Source organism: Pongo pygmaeus, chromosome 10 (assembly GCF_028885625.2).
Source record: "Pongo pygmaeus isolate AG05252 chromosome 10, NHGRI_mPonPyg2-v2.0_pri, whole genome shotgun sequence".
Taxonomy (NCBI): domain Eukaryota; kingdom Metazoa; phylum Chordata; class Mammalia; order Primates; family Hominidae; genus Pongo; species Pongo pygmaeus.
In genome coordinates, this window is record NC_072383.2 from 130986870 (window position 1) to 131004453 (window position 17584).

The 17584-nt window shown below is 47.9% G+C and overlaps 1 protein-coding gene across 1 annotated transcript in view; it reads left to right on the forward strand.

The window, feature by feature from the left end:
* Positions 1 to 17584, forward strand: part of LOC129010515 (putative EP400-like protein) — a 49559-nt gene that overhangs the window by 13555 nt on the left and 18420 nt on the right. The window contains 3 exon segments of the mRNA XM_063646850.1: positions 8927 to 9100; positions 9497 to 10234; positions 13495 to 13605. Coding sequence (XP_063502920.1) covers positions 8951 to 9100; positions 9497 to 10234; positions 13495 to 13605 — 999 coding nt within the window. The 5' untranslated portion in view covers positions 8927 to 8950.

Here is a 17584-nt window from a genome sequence, read left to right on the forward strand (position 1 = left end):
AGCCAATGAGGGAACGACACAGCAGTAGGGACCACCTGCCTCAGGGATAAGAACTCCTGCCCCTCCCTTGTCCAGGTGTGCTCTCGCCATTGTTCCATCTGCGAGGATCACCCTTTTTGCAAAAAGTAAAAACTGCCTTGGTAAGAAAATTAAATTTATGTTCGAGTGCTATTTCTTTGTGGCACTGGGGAACAAGCATTTTGCATTTCTAACAGTCCAGGCACCAGCCTTTAAAAAAAAATAGATAAAATAGTCAATTAAAAATATAAATGCATATTTATCCACTATACTTTAAAAATAGCTTTATTTAGGTATAAGTTACCTACCATAAAATTCACTCACTTTAAGTGTACTCTTTGTTGAATCCTAGTAAGTATTCACCACGTGACTGCAGAGCAGCCTTTTAGGGTGTGTTCCTCACCCTAGGGGGCCCTTGCATCCCTTTGCCATCCTTCCCGCCTCAGGCCCAGCCCCAGGCAAGTGCTGATCTGCTGTCACGTAATTTGCCTTTTCTAGAATTCCTTATAATGGAATTTTTTTGTGTCTGGCTTCTTTCACTTAACTTTTTTTTAAAGATTCATTCGTCTTTTTGCATGTATCACCAGTTCATTCCTTTTTATTGCTGAATGATATTCCAAATATATTCCATGTAGGGATAGATCGTAACTTTTTTATCCATTCACCTGTCAGTGGACATTTGGGTTGTTTCCAGTTTTTGACTCTCACACATAAGCCTAGGAGGAACATGCACTTACCAGACTTTGTGTGGACACATGCTGTCTCTTTTCTTGGGTAAGTACCTAGGAGTGGAATGGCTGGATTATATGGCAGGTGTTTACCTTTTTAAGAAATTGCCAAACTATTTCCCAAAGTGTGCGGACCATTTTATATTCCCCCTAGTAGTATATGAATAGGTTCCAGTTTCTCCACATCCTTAGCAGCCAGCACTTGGTATGATCGGTCTTTAGCCATCTTAGTAAGGCCTGTAGGAGTATCTCACTGTGGTTTTAATTGCATTTCCCTAATCACTAATGATGTTGAGCATCTTTTCATGTGCTTATTTTCTATCCATTTTTCTTTGACAGTGTTTGTTGACATCTTTTGCCTGGTGAAATTTAAAAAAAAACCTGAGTTGGAGAATTCTAGATAGAAGTTCTGTATCAGATATGTGATTTGAAAATATTTTCTAGTCTGTGGTTATCTTAACAGTGTCTTTTCAGGAGCAGAAGTTTTAATTTTCATGAAGCCTAACTTACCAGTTTTTTCTTGTATGAATCATGCTATTGTATCTGAAAAGTCTTTGCCTAACCCAGAATTACAAAGATCACACACAAAGATTTTTTTTCTGTATTTCCTTCTAGGAAGTTTTTGGTTTTAGATTTCATATTTAGGTCTACAATCCATTTTGAAATTTTTTTGGTCTGTTGTACAAATAACGGATCAGAGTTCATTTTTTTACGTATATGGATATCCAACTGTTTCAGCATCATATTTGAAAACATTATCCTTTCTCTACTTTATGATCTTTGCCCCTTTGTTGAAAATTTGTTAACCATGTATATGTGAATCTATTTCTGGTATTCTGAAAGATTGTTCGATTTCCACGCTGTCTTAATTGCTATGGCTTTATAATACATGTTAAAGTCAGGAAATCTAAATCTTTTTGTCTTTTTCATAATTTTGGCTCTTCTAGGTTCTTTGCATTTCCTTATGAACTTTAAAATCTGCTTCTCAATTTCTGTTAAAAGCCTCTTGGGGTTTTGATTGACATTACATTCAATTTTTAGATCAATTTTGGGAGAACTGACATATTAACAATACTGAGTCTTCTGATTCATGAGCACTATTAATGTCTTTAAAATTTTCTCTTTGCAGTGTTTTGTGGTTTTGGTGTACAGGTCTTGCACATCTATCAGATTTATTCTTGAGTATTTTATATTTTTTGAGATAATTTTGTTTTGAGACAGGGTCTTACTCTGTCTCCCAGGCTAAAGTACAGTGGCACAATTATAGCTCGCTGCAACCTCTATCTCCTGGGCTCAAGTGATCCTCCCACTATAGCCTCCCAAGTAGCTGGGACTACAGGTGTATAGCACCACCCCCAGCTAATTTTTTTATTTTTGTAGAGATGGGGTCTTACTATGTTTCCCAGGCTGGTCTTGAATTCCTTAGTTCAAGTGATCCTTCTGCCTTGGCCTCCCAAAGTGCTGGGATTGCAGGCGTGAGCCACTGTGCCTGGCAGGATTTTCTTAGAGATGATTATTTTGCCTGAGAATGAAGGGTTTTAATCTTTTTCCCTTACAGTCTGACTGTGTTTTATTTATTTTTCTTGACTGACTGTGCCGCTACAATCTCCATGTTGAGTACAAGTACTGAGAGAGGACGTCCTGTATCAGTTCGTTCTCACACCGCTATAAAGAAATACCTGAGACTGGGTAATTTATAAAGAAAACAGGTTGAATTGGCTCATGGTTCTGCAGGCTGCACAGGAAGCATGATGCTGGCATCTGCTCAGCTTCTGGGGAGGCCTCAGGAACTTACAATCCTGGCAGAAGGCAAAGGGGGAGTGAACACTTGACATGGCCAGAGCAGGAGTAAGCGAGAGAAGGGGAGGTGATGCACATTTTTTTTTGTGGGCGGCAAGCCACCCAGGCACCGAGGCAAGAGACAGAGGACACGAGCTGTTCCAGTATAATAAAATATAAAACAAGAATAGTTATACCAGATATAGATCTTAGATATGATTATATATGAATATCATTAATCATTAGTTTGTAGCAATTACTTTTTATTCCAATATTATAATAATCCTCGCTCTATAATCATAGCCTAGGAAAAACCAGGCCATACAGAGATAGGAGCTGAGGGGACGTAGTGAGGTGTGACCAGAAGACAAGAGTGTGAGCCTTCTGTTATGCCCGGACAGGGCCACCAGAGGGCTCCTTGGTCTAGCGGTAACGCCAGCGTCTGGGAAGATGCCCGTTGCCAAGCGGACTGTGGTCCAGCGGTAGCCTCAGTGTCAGGGGAAAACACACGCTACTTAGCAGACCGGGAAGGGGGGGCGGTTTCCCTTTCCCCTGGGGAGTTTAGAGAAGACTCTGCTCCTCCACCTCTTGTGGAGGGCCTGACATCAGTCAGGCTCGCCCGCAGTTATCCGGAGGCCTAACCGTCTCCCTGTGATGCTGTGCTTCAGTGGTCACGCTCCTAGTCTGCTTTCATGTTCCATCCTGTACACCTGGCTCTGCCTTCTAAATAGCAGTAGTCAATTAGTGAAAGTACTAATAGTCCCTGATATGCAGAAATAATGGCGTAAGCTGTCTTTCTCTTTGTCTCCTCTCCCTCTCTGCCTCGGCAGCCAGGCAGGGAAGGGCCCCCGTCCAGTGGACACGTGACCCACGTGACCTTACCTATCATTGGAGATGACTCACACTCTTTACCCTGCCCCTTTTGCTTTGTATCCAATAAATAACAGCGCAGCCAGACATTCGGGGCCACTACCGGTCTCCGCGCATTGGTGGTAGTGGTCCCCCAGGCCCAGCTGCCTTTTCTCTTATCTCTTTGTCTTGTGTCTTTATTTCTACACTCTCTCGTCGCTGCACACAGGGAGAGACCCACCGACCCTGTGGGGCTGGTCCCTACATTTTTTGTTTTAGACAGTCTCACTCCGTCACCCAGGCTGGAGTGCAGTGGTGTGATATTGGCTCACTACAACCTCTGCCTCCCAGGTTCAAGCGATTCTCTTGCCTCAGCCTCCCGAGTAGCTGGGATTACAGGTGTGTGCCACCATGCCTGGCTAATTTTGTATTTTTAGTAGAGACAGGGTTTTGCCAAGTTGGCCAGGCTGGTCTCGAACTCCTGACCTCAAGTGATCCACTCGCCTTGGCCTCCCAAACTGCTGGGATTACAGACATGAGCCACCACGCCTGGCTGGTGATACACGCTTTTAAATGACCAGATCTCATGAGAACTCACTGTTGCGACCAAGGGGGATGGTGTAACACTATGAGAAACTGCCCCCATGATCCAGTCACCTCCCATCCAGCCCTTCCTCCAACACTGGGGATCACGATTCGACATGAGGTTTGGTGGGGACACAGATCCAAACCGTATTACATCCCTTCCTTGTTTCTGTCTTAAGAGGGAAAGCTTTCAGGCTTTTACCATTGAGTATCATATTAGCTGTTGTAGCCACTGAGATTCTTTATCAGGTCGAGGAAGTTTTCTTCTTCCCAAGGTTACTGTATAGAACCAGATTTTCACCTTGGATCTGTTTCCCTTATTCCTAAAGTATGTCCTTCATTTCTTGTACTGCACATCTGTACATCTTGTACAGCTGGTGGTGAATTCTTTCAGTTTTGTACATTTGGAAAAATCTTTATTTTGTCTTTTTTCTTTCTTTTTTTTTTTTTTAGACCAGAGTCTCACTCTGTCGCTCAGGCTGGAGCGCAGTGGCCTGAGCTCAGTTCACTACAACCTCCGCCTCCCAGGGGTTCAAGCAATTCTCCTGCCTCAGCCTCCAAAGTAGCAGGGATTACAGGCGTGTGCCACCACGCCTGGCTAATTTTTGTATTTTTAGTAGAGATGGGGTTTCGCCATGTTGGCCAGGCTGGTCTCAAACTCCCAACCTCAAGTGATCCGCCTGCTTCAGCCTCCCAAAGTGCTGGGATTCACTCTAACACACTAAGTTCACTCTAATACACTAAGTTCACTCTAATACAACGAACACAGATGAACTGCTGGTTGGCCTTTGCCTCCTCCAGCACACGTACTGAGTATTGCTGGCCTGCCTGCATGGCCCGGGGAGGGCTCCTCTCTTCCTTCTCCCTGCTGCAGCTCTGTTGTGCCCCCTGAGTATTCTGAGCCCCTTTTCTGGTTTCAGGCCTGTGTCAGTGTAGGGTGACAGGAAGGGTCCTCTGCTGCACTCCACCTCAGGAAAACAGCATCTGTGGAGGAGAATCTGAACTGAGGAGGAAGCCCTGCCCAGCAGCCTGGGGGCTCCCAGGGATGTCTGCTGCATGGGGACCGCAGAAACCTGTGGTGGGGCGGAGAGTTCCAGTTTGGCTGTGTGTTAACTGCCCTCACGTAGACTCTACCAGCGGCCAAGGCAGTGTCTGGAGACGACAGTGTGTGTGCCTAGGGCACACAGGCACGGAGACACCGCCAGCCCTTTGTGTTGTGGTCAGGGCTGGCGGGAGGCTCTGACTAGGGCTGTGGGAAGGGGACGTGTGCACTGTCCTCTTTCTGAGCATTGCTGTGGTGGGAGTCCTGTCACGGGGAGCAGTCACGGAGGAGGACTGCCCCCTCCTCCCAGGTACAAGCACAGGCTTCTGTGCACTCCGACTCGCTCTTCCCCTGACCTGGCCTCCCCAGAGCCCAGGCACTGCCTGCTAACCCCAGACCTTCTATGGCCCACTTAGGACTCTTGCCCACCATTGGTCCTGCCGGCCGGCCCGCCCAGGCTGGGCTTTCTCATGGGGACTCCAGCTTCCCTTCTGCCCCATGAGGAGTCACTAGCTCCCTTGGCCTCATTGTCTTACTGGCAACTGAGGGTCTGGTTCTTAGAGTCCCTTATGTGTAAACATGTAAAGCTTGTTGCTGTGAGGTGTGTTTGGTAAGAACAGTCCACAGCTTTCACCAGATTCTCAGGAGTGTCAGTGGCCCCCTCCCGGTCAACAAGTTGAAGAGCCGGGGTCAGTCTGGCTGCCACTGAGGGCCAGGCTGCATCCTTGTGTGCCTGGGTGGCCTGACTGCAAGGAGATGCTCTCGCTCAGCCCTGGACACAAGGTGCAGATGGTGTGGCGGGTCAGCCCCACAGGGCCACCTCCTCAGTCTTAGGTTCTCAGCCTCAGCAGGTTCACATTTGGGGCCAGAAGATTCCTTATGGTGGGGCCGTGCTGTGTGTTGTAGGATGGTTAGAGACCTCCAGGCCTCTACCCACCAGATGCCAGTAGTGCTCCCACCCTTATCAGTTGTGACAACCAAAAATGCCTCCAGACATTGCCTGATGTCCCCTGCGGGCACAGTCTTCCGAAGTACAGAGCCACTGATCTATCTTATCTTAGAAAGAGACTGTAGTCATTGCATTTCCATAGGAAAAGGTGTTCTGAGTTAGAAATAATGTACAAATAATTTTTTGCCTTGTATCTTCTATGCATCTTCTAATTATTATTTTACTAGATTACAGTCCCTTATGTGCAAACTTTGCACACCTGGAAGAAGAGTTTACTAGTAAGCAAAAGCACTTTTTTTTTTTTTTTTGAGACAGAGTCTCGCTGTGTCGCCAGGCTGGAGTGCAGTGGCGTGATCTCGGCTCACTGCAAGCTCCACCTCCCAGGTTCAAGTGATTCTCCTGCCTCAGCCTCCCGAGTAGCTGGGACTCCAGGTACCTGCCACCATGCCAGCTAATTTTTGTATTTTTAGTAGAGACGGGCCAACATCACCACGTTGGCCAGATGGTCTCGATCTCTTGACCTCATGATCCGCCTGCCTCGGCCTCCCAAAGTGCTGGGATTACAGGCGTGAGCCACTGTGCCTGGCCAGGAAAAGCACTTTTTAAAAAGATGCCTTTTTTTTCTGTGTGGATATAAAAATACCACATAGTAATTAGAGAACATCTAGAAAGCACAAAAAAGTATAAAAAGGGAAAAAAATCATTATAATCCACCTAACCCAGAGATCACCACCTGTGGACACATTTTGAGTCTTTTTATTACATCTTTAAAATTACATAATTTTGGATCTTGAATTTTTCCATTTAAAATCGAACATAAACAGTGTGTTTATCAAGCACTCTTTATAATGGTTTTGCTGGCAAGCGTCGCTTCATGCCTGCCTGGCTCGCCACACCTTGTGCTGGATGTGAGCTTGCACCGTTTTCACGTAAGCACTGTCTACTGTGTCCCTGAGCATCAGGCGTTAGAAGAGGCGGCTTCTGTAGTGGGTGGTATCTTTGCAGCTTTTTGAACGTTTCCCTTGAATTTCTATGAGGGTGATGATGGAAAAGACATCAGGTCTAAGCTGTCCATAAAATGCGTTTGTCTATAATACCTGTCCTTCATTAAAAAGCACGTGGCAGTTGGGGTCTACTGTCATGGTAGGAAGGTGGGAGCTGGACTCTCCTCCCTGCCGGGGTCAGGCCACACCTGGAGTGCCTCAGGTCCACTCTGTGCCTGCGTTTCCAGCCTGTCTCTGGAATGACTACTTCTGAAACAGATTCCCTTTGCCTTTTTCTACCAGGCACTGAGTCCTTCAGGACAGATTAAATGCTGAAAACCATCAATCAAGTGTTCAGTCTTCATGCAGGATCACATCCGTGGAACTGATGTTTTAGCGCTGGGGTTGATAGTGTCCAAATCCCAGATTCAGGGGCAGGCTCAGGACCTGTCCACGGTGTTGGCCTATAGTGAGGCCCATGGGCCTCGGAGCCCGTGTGCCTGGAGCTGGATGATGGCTCCACCACTTCGTAGCTTGGCCCGATGTGGGCAAAGGATTACCTAGGTGCTGAGGCAAGAGACTGAAGGCACAAACTGTTTCAATATAATAAAGAAAATAGGTAGAATAAGAATAGTCGTAATACAAATCAGATATAGAGATGATCATGGACAATTATCAATCATTAGTATAAACATTATTAATCATTAGCTTTTAATATTACTCTTTGTTGCATTACTAATATAACCTAGAAATAACCTGCGGGTATAGGGTCAGGTGCTGAAGGGACATTGTGAGAAGTGACCTAGAAGGCAAGAGGTGAGCCCTCTGTCATACCCGCATAAGGGCTGCTTGAGGGCTCCTTGGTCAAGCAGTAACGCCAGTGTCTGGGAAGGCAGCTGTTACTTAGCAGACCGCGAAGGGGAGTCTCCTTTCCTTGGAGGAGTCAGGGAACACTCCGCTCCACCAGCTTCTTGTGGGAGGCTGGATATTATCCAGGCCTGCCCGCAGTCATCCAGAGGCCTAACCCCTCCCTGTGGTGCTTCAATGGTCACACTCCTTGTCCACTTTCATGCTCCTCCCATACTCCTGGTTCCTCTTTGGAGTTCTTAGTAGATAGCAGAAGAAGAACTAGTGCAAGTCTTAAAGTCTTTGATCTTTCTTGTAAGTGCATAGAAGAAAACGCTGACATTTGTTGCCTTCCCTCTCTGCTTCAGCTACCTAAAAGGGAAGGGCCCCCGTCCTGTGATCACGTGACTCGCTTCACCTTGTCAATCACTTAGAAGATTCACCCTCCTTACCCTGCCCCCTTGTCCTGTATGCAATAAATATCAGCGCACTCAGCCATTCGGGGCCACTACAGGTCTCCGAGTCTTGATGGTAGTGGTCCCCCGGGCCCAGCTGCTTTCTCTTTATTTTTTTGTCTTGTGTCTTTATTTATTACAATCTCTCGTCTCCACACATGGGGAGAACACCCGCTAAGCCCCATAGGGCTGGACCTTATGGCCCAGGGAGCTCATTTCTCGCTGCCTCAGTGTCTCTCTGGGTAAATGGGCTATCAATAGGAGTGACCCCATGGCATGACTGTGAAAACGAAATGAGACCATGTAAGGGGCGTACAGAACCTTTGTGACCTGAGCCACCATCTGCTACCCGCTGGGGATGCCCTGCTGTACTGTACTTCTCTCCCTTCTCCCCCCTCCCATGCTCTTCATTGCCAGCACTTTCAGCCCCTTGCGGTAGACTTGGATTAGGCGGGTATGAATACTTCAGTTCAAGAAAAGTGTGAGGCAGGGAAGCTTGCCGAGCGTCTCTGGCTGAGCAGATATTCTGATCTGAGCCTTTTTTGCCCTGGGTAGCAGTCTCATGCCTGGGGTTTGCTGGGCCCGCATTGGCCCCCTCCTGAGCCACCTTTCCAGACACCTGTGCAGGCTCCGAAAGGCGCCTAGGCATGGAGCTCACCTCACTCAACTCTAACTTTTCTGCATTTGTTTAGGGAGCATTTCCTGAAGACGTAGTCATGCAGCGTGTCAGCAGCTCTCAGAGCAGCCAGCGCCATGTCCAGTGGCCTGGGACCTGCCCCGGCGCGGGCGAGGAGCACCCAGCGTGTTCCCAGCTGTCCCTGCCCCTCACGCTGCCATCCCCCAGCCACCAACTGCAGCAGCTGATGGTGAGAGGGGGCCCTGCGGGTGGGCAGAACACGAATGTTGACCTGCAGGGCGTGGGCCCTGGGCTCGAGGGAAGCACACAGGTCATGCTGGCCCCACTGCCGCTCCCCAGTCCCACCTCTCCAGGCTTCCAGTTCAGTGCTCAGCCTCGGCGGTTTGAGCACGGGTCTCCATCATACATTCAGGTCACGTCCCCCCTGTCCCAGCAGGTCCAGACCCAGAGTCCCACACAGCCCAGTCCCGGGCCGGGGTAGGCCTTGCAGAATGTGCGTGCAGGTGCCCCTGGCCCCGGGCTGGGCCCCTGCAGCAGCAGCCCTACGGGGGGCTTCGTGGATGCCAGCATGCTGGTGAGGCAGATCAGCTTGAGCCCATCCAGTGGCGGACACTTTGTGTTTCAGGATGGGTCAGGACTCACCCAGATCGCCCAGGGAGCCCAGGTTCAGCTCCAGCACCCGGGTACGCCCATCACAGTCCGAGAGCGGAGACCCTCCCAGCCCCACACACAGTCAGGGGGCACCATCCACCACCTGGGACCCCAGAGCCCTGCAGCCGCGGGTGGGGCCGGCCTGCAGCCCCTGGCCAGCCCAAGCCACATCACCACGGCTAACTTGCCACCGCAGATCAGCAGCATCATCCAGGGCCAGCTGGTTCAGCAGCAGCAGGTGCTGCAGGGGCCGCCGCTGCCCCGGCCCCTGGGCTTCGAGAGGACGCCCGGCGTGCTGCTCCCCGGGGCTGGGGGCGCAGCGGGGTTTGGGATGACGTCCCCACCCCCGCCCACCAGCCCTTCCAGGACTGCCGTGCCCCCAGGCCTTTCCAGCCTCCCACTCACGTCTGTGGGGAACGCGGGAATGAAGAAGGCTCCCAAGAAGTTAGAGGAGATTCCCCCAGCCTCTCCGGAGATGGCACAGATGAGGAAGCAGTGCCTGGACTATCATTACCAGGAGATGCAGGCCCTGAAGGAGGTCTTCAAGGAGTATTTGATTGAGCTGTTTTTCTTGCAACACTTTCAAGGGAACATGATGGATTTCTTAGCTTTCAAGAAGAAACATTATGCCCCATTACAAGCATATCTTAGGCAGAATGATTTGGACATTGAAGAGGAGGAGGAGGAGCACTTTGAAGTCATTAATGATGAGGTAACAGTTCTCTGTTTTGGTGCTTGTCATGGGAAGCAGAGCTCAGGGCTTATGCTGCGTGCAGGTGCAACGCAGAGCTTACCATCTCAGAGCATGCGTTCTAGGCACTCACTTTTAAAACACACTGTGGCTGTGAATAGTGGTTTAAAGTCTCTCAGAGGCTCCCCACATTTACAGAGGGTGGTTCCAGGGATCCCGGCACATGGCTGAACCCCCAGCAGCACGGAAACTCCAGTGGTGTTCAGTCAGGCACCTCTGTGGCAGGTGCTCACGGCGGCAGCGTCCTGGCACCTTTCTTGGAATGCCACCACATTTGCCTGCTCCTAAATGGTTGTGCCGTGTAAGATGAGAACCCCAGAGTCCACCCTTGCCAGCCGCCTGCAGTCAGGGCTGGCTGGGCTCAAAGCCAAGGTTCCAAGGTTCCTGAACACACATCTCAATGTCAAGAGTTTCTGAACAAGTTACAGCTCTAACTTAGAATATACAGAGCAAAAATTTATAGAATTTCATTTTCTTTCTTTCTTTTTTTTTTTTTTTGTGACAAAGTCTTGCTCTGTCGCCTAGGCTGGAGTGCAGTGGTGCGATCTCAGCTCACTGCAACCTACGCCTCCCGGATTCAAGCAATTCTCGTGCCTTAGCCTCCCAAGTAGCTAGGATTACAGGCATGTGCCACCACGCCCAGCTAATGTTTTTGTATTTTTAGTAGAGACAGGGTTTCACCATATTGGCCAGGCTGGTCTTGAACTCCTGGCCTCAAGTGATCAGCCCGCCTCAGCTTCCCAAAGTGCTGGGATTACAGGCATGAGCCACCTATGTGTGGTCTATTTATAGAATTTCAAGGGAGCAGTTTTGTTTTCTTTTGTTTTGTTTTTTGCTTTTGAGATGGAGTCTTGCACTGTCGTCCGGGCTGGAGTGCAGTGGCATGATCTTGGCTCACTGGAACCTCCATCTCCCTGGTTCAAGCAATTCTCCTGCTTCAGCCTCCCAAGTAGCTGGGATTACAGGCACCCGCCACCACACCCAGCTAATTTTTTGTATTTTTAGTAGAGACAGGGTTTCACTATGTTGGCCAGGCTGGTCTCGAAATCCTGACCTTGTGATCTATCCACCTTGGCCTCCTAGGGAGCAGTTTTTAAATCCACAATTATATGAGGAGTTACTAGCTTTTTTCTTAGAAGACAATAAATAAAATAATTATAAGTGTAGAACAACTATTCAAATTAACAATACAAATTAGCCTGTTTAAGTGTATAACACACATGTATATGTATGTGTGTGTAAAAACTTTCAACAAAGAGAGAATAATTTTTTTAGAGTATACATGGAGACTATTTGTAAATTGACCCCCAAGGGGATCCTCAATAAAATTTATAAAATTAATTTCATATGAACTGTCCTCTCCCTATAATGCAATAAAATTAGAAAGGAATTATTTTAAACATTTACTATGTGTGGAAACTAGGAAGCTTGCCCGTAAGGTATTCATAGGTTGAGGAGAATATCTTCACGGAAGCGTCTTGAAGCACGCCACAGCGGAGGTCCCGCAGCCTTCAGGTCTTGTGGGATCAGCGAAGGTGTCCTTAGAAAGGCCATTATGGCATTCAGTTAAGAAATACTGAAGATAAGCCGTGTAACAGCTTCGATAGTCACATGAAGAGTAAGTTAATCGTTGTATTAAAGTTTACTTCTAAATGATAGAAATAAGTTTTTATAGAACCTGACTAGCGTCTTTGGAATCTATGTTTTATCATCATTTTATAGGAAAATATCGGAAGTTGACTAACATTTGGGTTTTTCGTGAATATTTTCCTCTGTGTAATATTGCTCACATTCCAGCTGCTTGTTGTGTATTTAGGTCGACTCTATAACATGATCCCTGTTACCAAACTTCGTTAGAGCTATAAAATATTTGGGGGCTAGTAAGTATGGAATTCATCCAAATTATTTAAACTAATTAGCTACATTTGCCTATGGGTTTTTTACTTGGGGAATTGGTGCTGATCTCGTGATCCACCTGCCTCGGCCTCCCAAAGCATTGAGATTACAGGCGTGAGCCACCATGCCCGGCCACTATTTGATTTCTTTAAAACCTTTAATTGTGGGCCGGGCGCGGTGGCTCACGCCTGTAATCCCAGCACTTTGGGAGGCCAAGGCAGGTGGATCACGAGGTCAGGAGATCGAGACCGTCTTGGCTACATGGTGAAACCCCGTATCTACTAAAAATACAAAAAATTAGCCGGGCATGGTGGCGGGCACCTGTAGTCCCGGCTACTCGGGAGGCTGAGGCAGGAGAATGGTGTGAACCCGGGAGGCAGAGCTTGCAGTGAGCCGAGATCACGCCACTGCACTTCAGCGTGGGCAACAGAGTGAGACTCCGTCATTAAAAAAAAAAAAAAAAAGAAAACATTTAATTGTGGTAACATATACAAAACATAAGATTTACTGTCTATCTGATTTATTATTTTTAAAGCGTTAATTTATTCCAGGGTACTGACAAATATTAAGGTTTGGTTTTGATTATTTATGATGATATGTGCTTGTTTATATTTAGCCTTCTGGACATATTTAGCCAGAAGAACTAGTTTTTCTTTTCCTTTTTTTTTTTTAGACCTGTCAGCCAGACGTAAGAACCAGTTTCTATTTTCTTGTATTTCTCTCTGTGATTTCAAGCTGTAAAGTGCCATTTGACTTTGAATTCATTTAATTTCAAGGGTATTCCCATTTGAATACCCTGGACATGAAGCAGTTAATGTATCTGGAAAGATTCTTTGGTTTGCTTACTCTAAGAAGCTGTCATTGTGGAGATGCAGATTAACTTGTCTTTCTGTTTTATCAAAGTGTGTTTTTAAGAAATGACACATTTTAAGTGGGAGTGTTTTTTGTCATTCTTCCCCATGCCCCACCGTGGCCTCAGGCATCTGCAGCCCCTGCCGTGAGGGGTTGGCCACCCTCTGACACTGCCACTGGGCTCCTGCGTGAAGCTTTGTGGATGCGGCCTGTGCAGCCTGACCGTGGCTACCTGCCGGCCACAGATTGAGGTTTAAACTGGACTTCAAACAAAGCTTCAGTGCCTAGGGCCAGATTTGTTCTTTCCAGCCCTGTGAGGCCTGAAATTGCATCAGCGAGCCAAGTGTCCCTGTGCTCCTCTGTTAGCGGCTGAGGCCGCCAGCTGCGTGGGATGTGCAGGTGGTGATCCGCTTTGCAAAGCTTAAACATTATTTTCCCTTCTTCCTCCCTTCCCTTTGAATATTCCCTCTCAGGTAAAGGTTGTGGCCAGAAAGCACGGGCAGCCTGGGACTCCTGTTGCCATAGCAACCCAGCTACCGCCGAGGACTTCTGCGGCTTTTCCAGCCCAGCAGCAGCCGCTCCAGGTACTTTCTGATGGCTCCACAATGCAGCTCCCCAGACTTTCCTCACTCGGATTTGAGGACTCGATGTTCTGAGGCAGGACCCAGAGGTATCCCAAGAGCCTGTCCTCTGTTGTTCAAAATACATCTTGAGACGTCTTTGTGAAGGCTCTTAGTTTTAATGCATGGATGCTGTTATTTTTCCCTACTGTTACTGAAATTAAAAAGTGTTTGTCTCTGATCATTAGTTCTGTTAACTTTTCTGCTGGAATGTTTTTCATTTGCATTTGCTTTTCTGATATATTTGCATTTTTCATTGCTTCTGTACGATTGTGGCCTCTTTGGATGTTTCTCTTTTTTTTTCCCCCTTTGTCTGCTTTTAAACAAACAGATTTTCTAAATTATTTTCTTGCTATAGGGAGTTGATTTTGTTATTTAAACATATTCTAGGGGATGAGTAGCAAAAAACAGTGATTTTAGATTTCAGAATACAAGGAAGTTCCTGGAAACTGCAACTCAGTTCTCTCTCCTCTCCTCTCCTCTCCCCTCCCTTCCCCTCCCCTCTCCTCTCCCTTCCCCTCCCCTCCCCTCTCCTCCCCTCCCCTCTCCTCCCCTCCCCTCTCCTCTCTTCTCTTCCCTTCTTCCTTCCTATCTTTCTTTCTTTCTTTTTGATGGAATCCTGCTCTATTGCCCAGGCTGGAGTGCAGTGGCACAATCTCAGCTCACCGCAACCTCCGCCTCCCGGGTTCAAGCAGTTCTCCTGCGTCAGCCTCCTGAGTAGCTGGGATTACAGGCACGTGCCACCATACCCGGCTAATTTTTTTGTATTTAGTAGAAATGGGGTTTCACCATGTTGCCCAGGCTGGTCTCGAACTCCTGACCTCAGGTGATCCTCCGCCTCAGCCTCCCAAAGTGCTGGGATTATAGGTGTGAGCCACTGCACCCAGTCAACATTTCTATATACTTAAAAACATGTTTTAAAAATTATGTTAAAATATACATAATAGTTCCCATTTTACCCATTTTTAAGTGTACATTTCCGTGGCATGAAGCACATTCACATTGTTGTGCGGCCATCACCAGCATCCATCTCCGGAACATTTTCATCTTCTCAGACTGAAACTCTGCCCCTATGAAATGCTAACTCCCCATTCCCCCTCCCCCAGCCCCTGGCACCCACCACTGTATTGTCTGTCTCTGCGGATTGGCATGCACTTCTCCAGCGACCTAAGTAAGTGGAATCATACAGTATTTGTCCTTTTCTGTCTGTTGTTGTACTCAGCATCATGTCTTCGGAGTGCATCCACATTGTAGCCTATAACAGAATTTCCTTCCTTTTGAAGGCTGAGTCATACTTCACGGGATGGGTGGACTGCATGTGTTGATCCATCTCTTGGTGGACACTTGGGTTGCTTCCACATTTCAGCTATTGTGAACAGTGCTGCCCTGAAGACGGGCATACAGATATCTCTTCAAGGTCCTGCTTTCAGTTCTCTTGGGCATATACTCAGAGTGGAATTGCTGGGTCACGCCGTAACTCTGTATTTAACTGTTTAGGAAAGTCTATGCCATTTTCATAGTAGTTGCACCATTTTACATCCCACCAGCAAGAACAAGGGTTTTCTTTCTCCACATCCTTGCCAACGCTTGTACATTTTTTTAATAGTGGCCACCCTAATAGGTGTGCTGTATGCTTTATAATGTAATAGAAAAATATTACTGACTATGCATGTACATATGGCTAAAGACATTCAGAGTTGGCTGGGCATGGTGGCTCACACCTGTAATCTCAGCACTTAGGGAGGCCGAGGCAGGCAGATCACCTGATGTCAGGAGTTTGAGATCAGCCTGGCCAACATGGTGAAACTCCATCTCTACTAAAAATGCAAAGATTAGCCGGGCTTGGTGGCAGGCACCTGTAATCCCAGCTACTTGGGAGGCTGAGGCAACAGAATCACTTGAACCCAGGAGGTGGAGGTTGCAGTGAGCCAAGATTGCGCCACTGTACTCTAGCCTGGGCAACGAGAGCGAGACGCCATCTCAAAAAAAAAAGGACATTTAGAGTTTTAATCTGTTAATCAGCTGGCACTGTTGATGGTTTAAAATTGACTAGTGAGGGAGGCAGCATTTGAAAAAACAACTTTAACTCAGAGTAACAAATGGCATTGGTGACATATGCGGAATCCCATAGGAAGAGTGTGGAGGGATGCACGGGCTCCTGGGAGCAGGATGCAGGCTGTGGGGTGGCCCAGTGTGCTGCACCTGTGGCCGGCAGGGCTGGCACCTCTGGCCTGGCCCCAGCAAGTGCAAGGACCCAGACAGAACACAGGGCTGCCCTACTCTTCTCTCTACCTACCCTACCCTACTCTTCTCACGCCATGTTCTGAATGTTGAGAACGCAGGCTGAGTTCAGTGTGATTCTCCAAACAAACTGGCTGTGGGCAGTGTCAATTTCCTTTTCTCCAATTTCTTTATTTATATATTCTTTTCAGACAGAGTCTCCCTCTCTCACCCAGGCTGTAGCGTAGTGGTGTGATCTCGGCTCACTGCAATCTCCACCTTCTGGGTTCAAGCAATTCTCATGTCTCAGCCTCCCGAGTAGCTGAGATTATAGGTATGTGCCACCGTGCCTGGCTAATTTTTGTATTCTTAGCAGAGAGGGGGTTTCACCACGTTGGCCAGGCTAGTCTCAAACTCCTGACCTCAAGTGATCCGCCTGCCTCAGCCTCCCAAAGTGCTGGGATTACAGGCGTGAGCCACCACGCCTGGCTCTTTTTTCCAATTTCTTATTGTGAAAAATTTGAATTATTGAAAATGTTGAAAGAGCAGTACAGTGAATGGTAAACTCACCAGTTGTTAATATTTTGCCGCATGTATGCGTTCTACCTGTGTGTCAATCTCCACACATTTTAAAGTTGTCACAGTCGCAATTGTTTACCCCTGGATCCTTTGTTGTGTATCTCCCAACAAGAACATGTCCCACGTGACCACAGCCCTCCTGACACGCTCGCCGGCATCCACACCTCTCGAGGCATGTTCCTGCCTGGGTCTGCTTTTCTTTCTCTCCCGACACTGATGTTTTGAAGGCCAGTCGCTCTGCAGAGGCCATCACAGCCTAGGTGTTCCGTTTCTCACTGCTGACTTAGGCTGAACATTTCTGGCAAGAATACAACAGAGGCGGACCTCTGCATGCATTTACTTCTCAACCAAGCCGTGCAGGCCAGTTAGGGAGATGCAGATGCAGGTGGGCTGGGTGCTGTGCGTGCCATGGGAGGGTGCCCTCCGGGGACACTCTGGACAGAGGCACTGTCTGTCATGTGCTCAGCTTGGCCCCAGACTGAGGCTTAGCAGTCCTCCAGTTGTTCACCGTATGAAGAGCAGAAGAGGATAAACAAATGGATGACTGCTGAGGAGAGGCCAGCAGTAGGGAGTGGAAACCAAAAACTGAGCTTTTACACAAGGCCACGTGTGCAGCGCCCCGCGCCAGGCTGAAACCCCTGTGTGCAGCACCCCATGCCGGGCTGAAACCCCTGTGCCGACGCCCCTGGAGAGCAGTCGTGGGGCAGGGCCTGCCCTTGTTCAATAAGAGGATGAACCTGGCCGTCTGCCTGACTTAGCCTCGTATCTCCATCATGAGTTAACATATTGGCTCAAAAAAACAAATTTCCTTTAACATCTTAAATGAGGTAAAGAAACAAAAGTGGGCTGGGTGCGGGCTCACGCCTGTAATCCCAGCACTTTGGGAGGCCAGGGCAGGTGGATTGCTTGAAGTCAGGAGTTCAAGACCAGCCTGACCAACATGGTGAAACCCCGTCTCTACTAAAAATACAAAAATGGTGGATGCCTGTAATCCAAGCTACTTGGGAGGCTGAAGCAGGAGAATGCCTTGAACCTGAGAGGTGGAGGTTGCAGTGAGCTGAGATCATGCCACTGCACTCCAGCCTGGGCGACAGAGCGGGACTCTTGTCTCAAAAAAAAAAAAAAAAAAGAAAGAAAAAAGAAA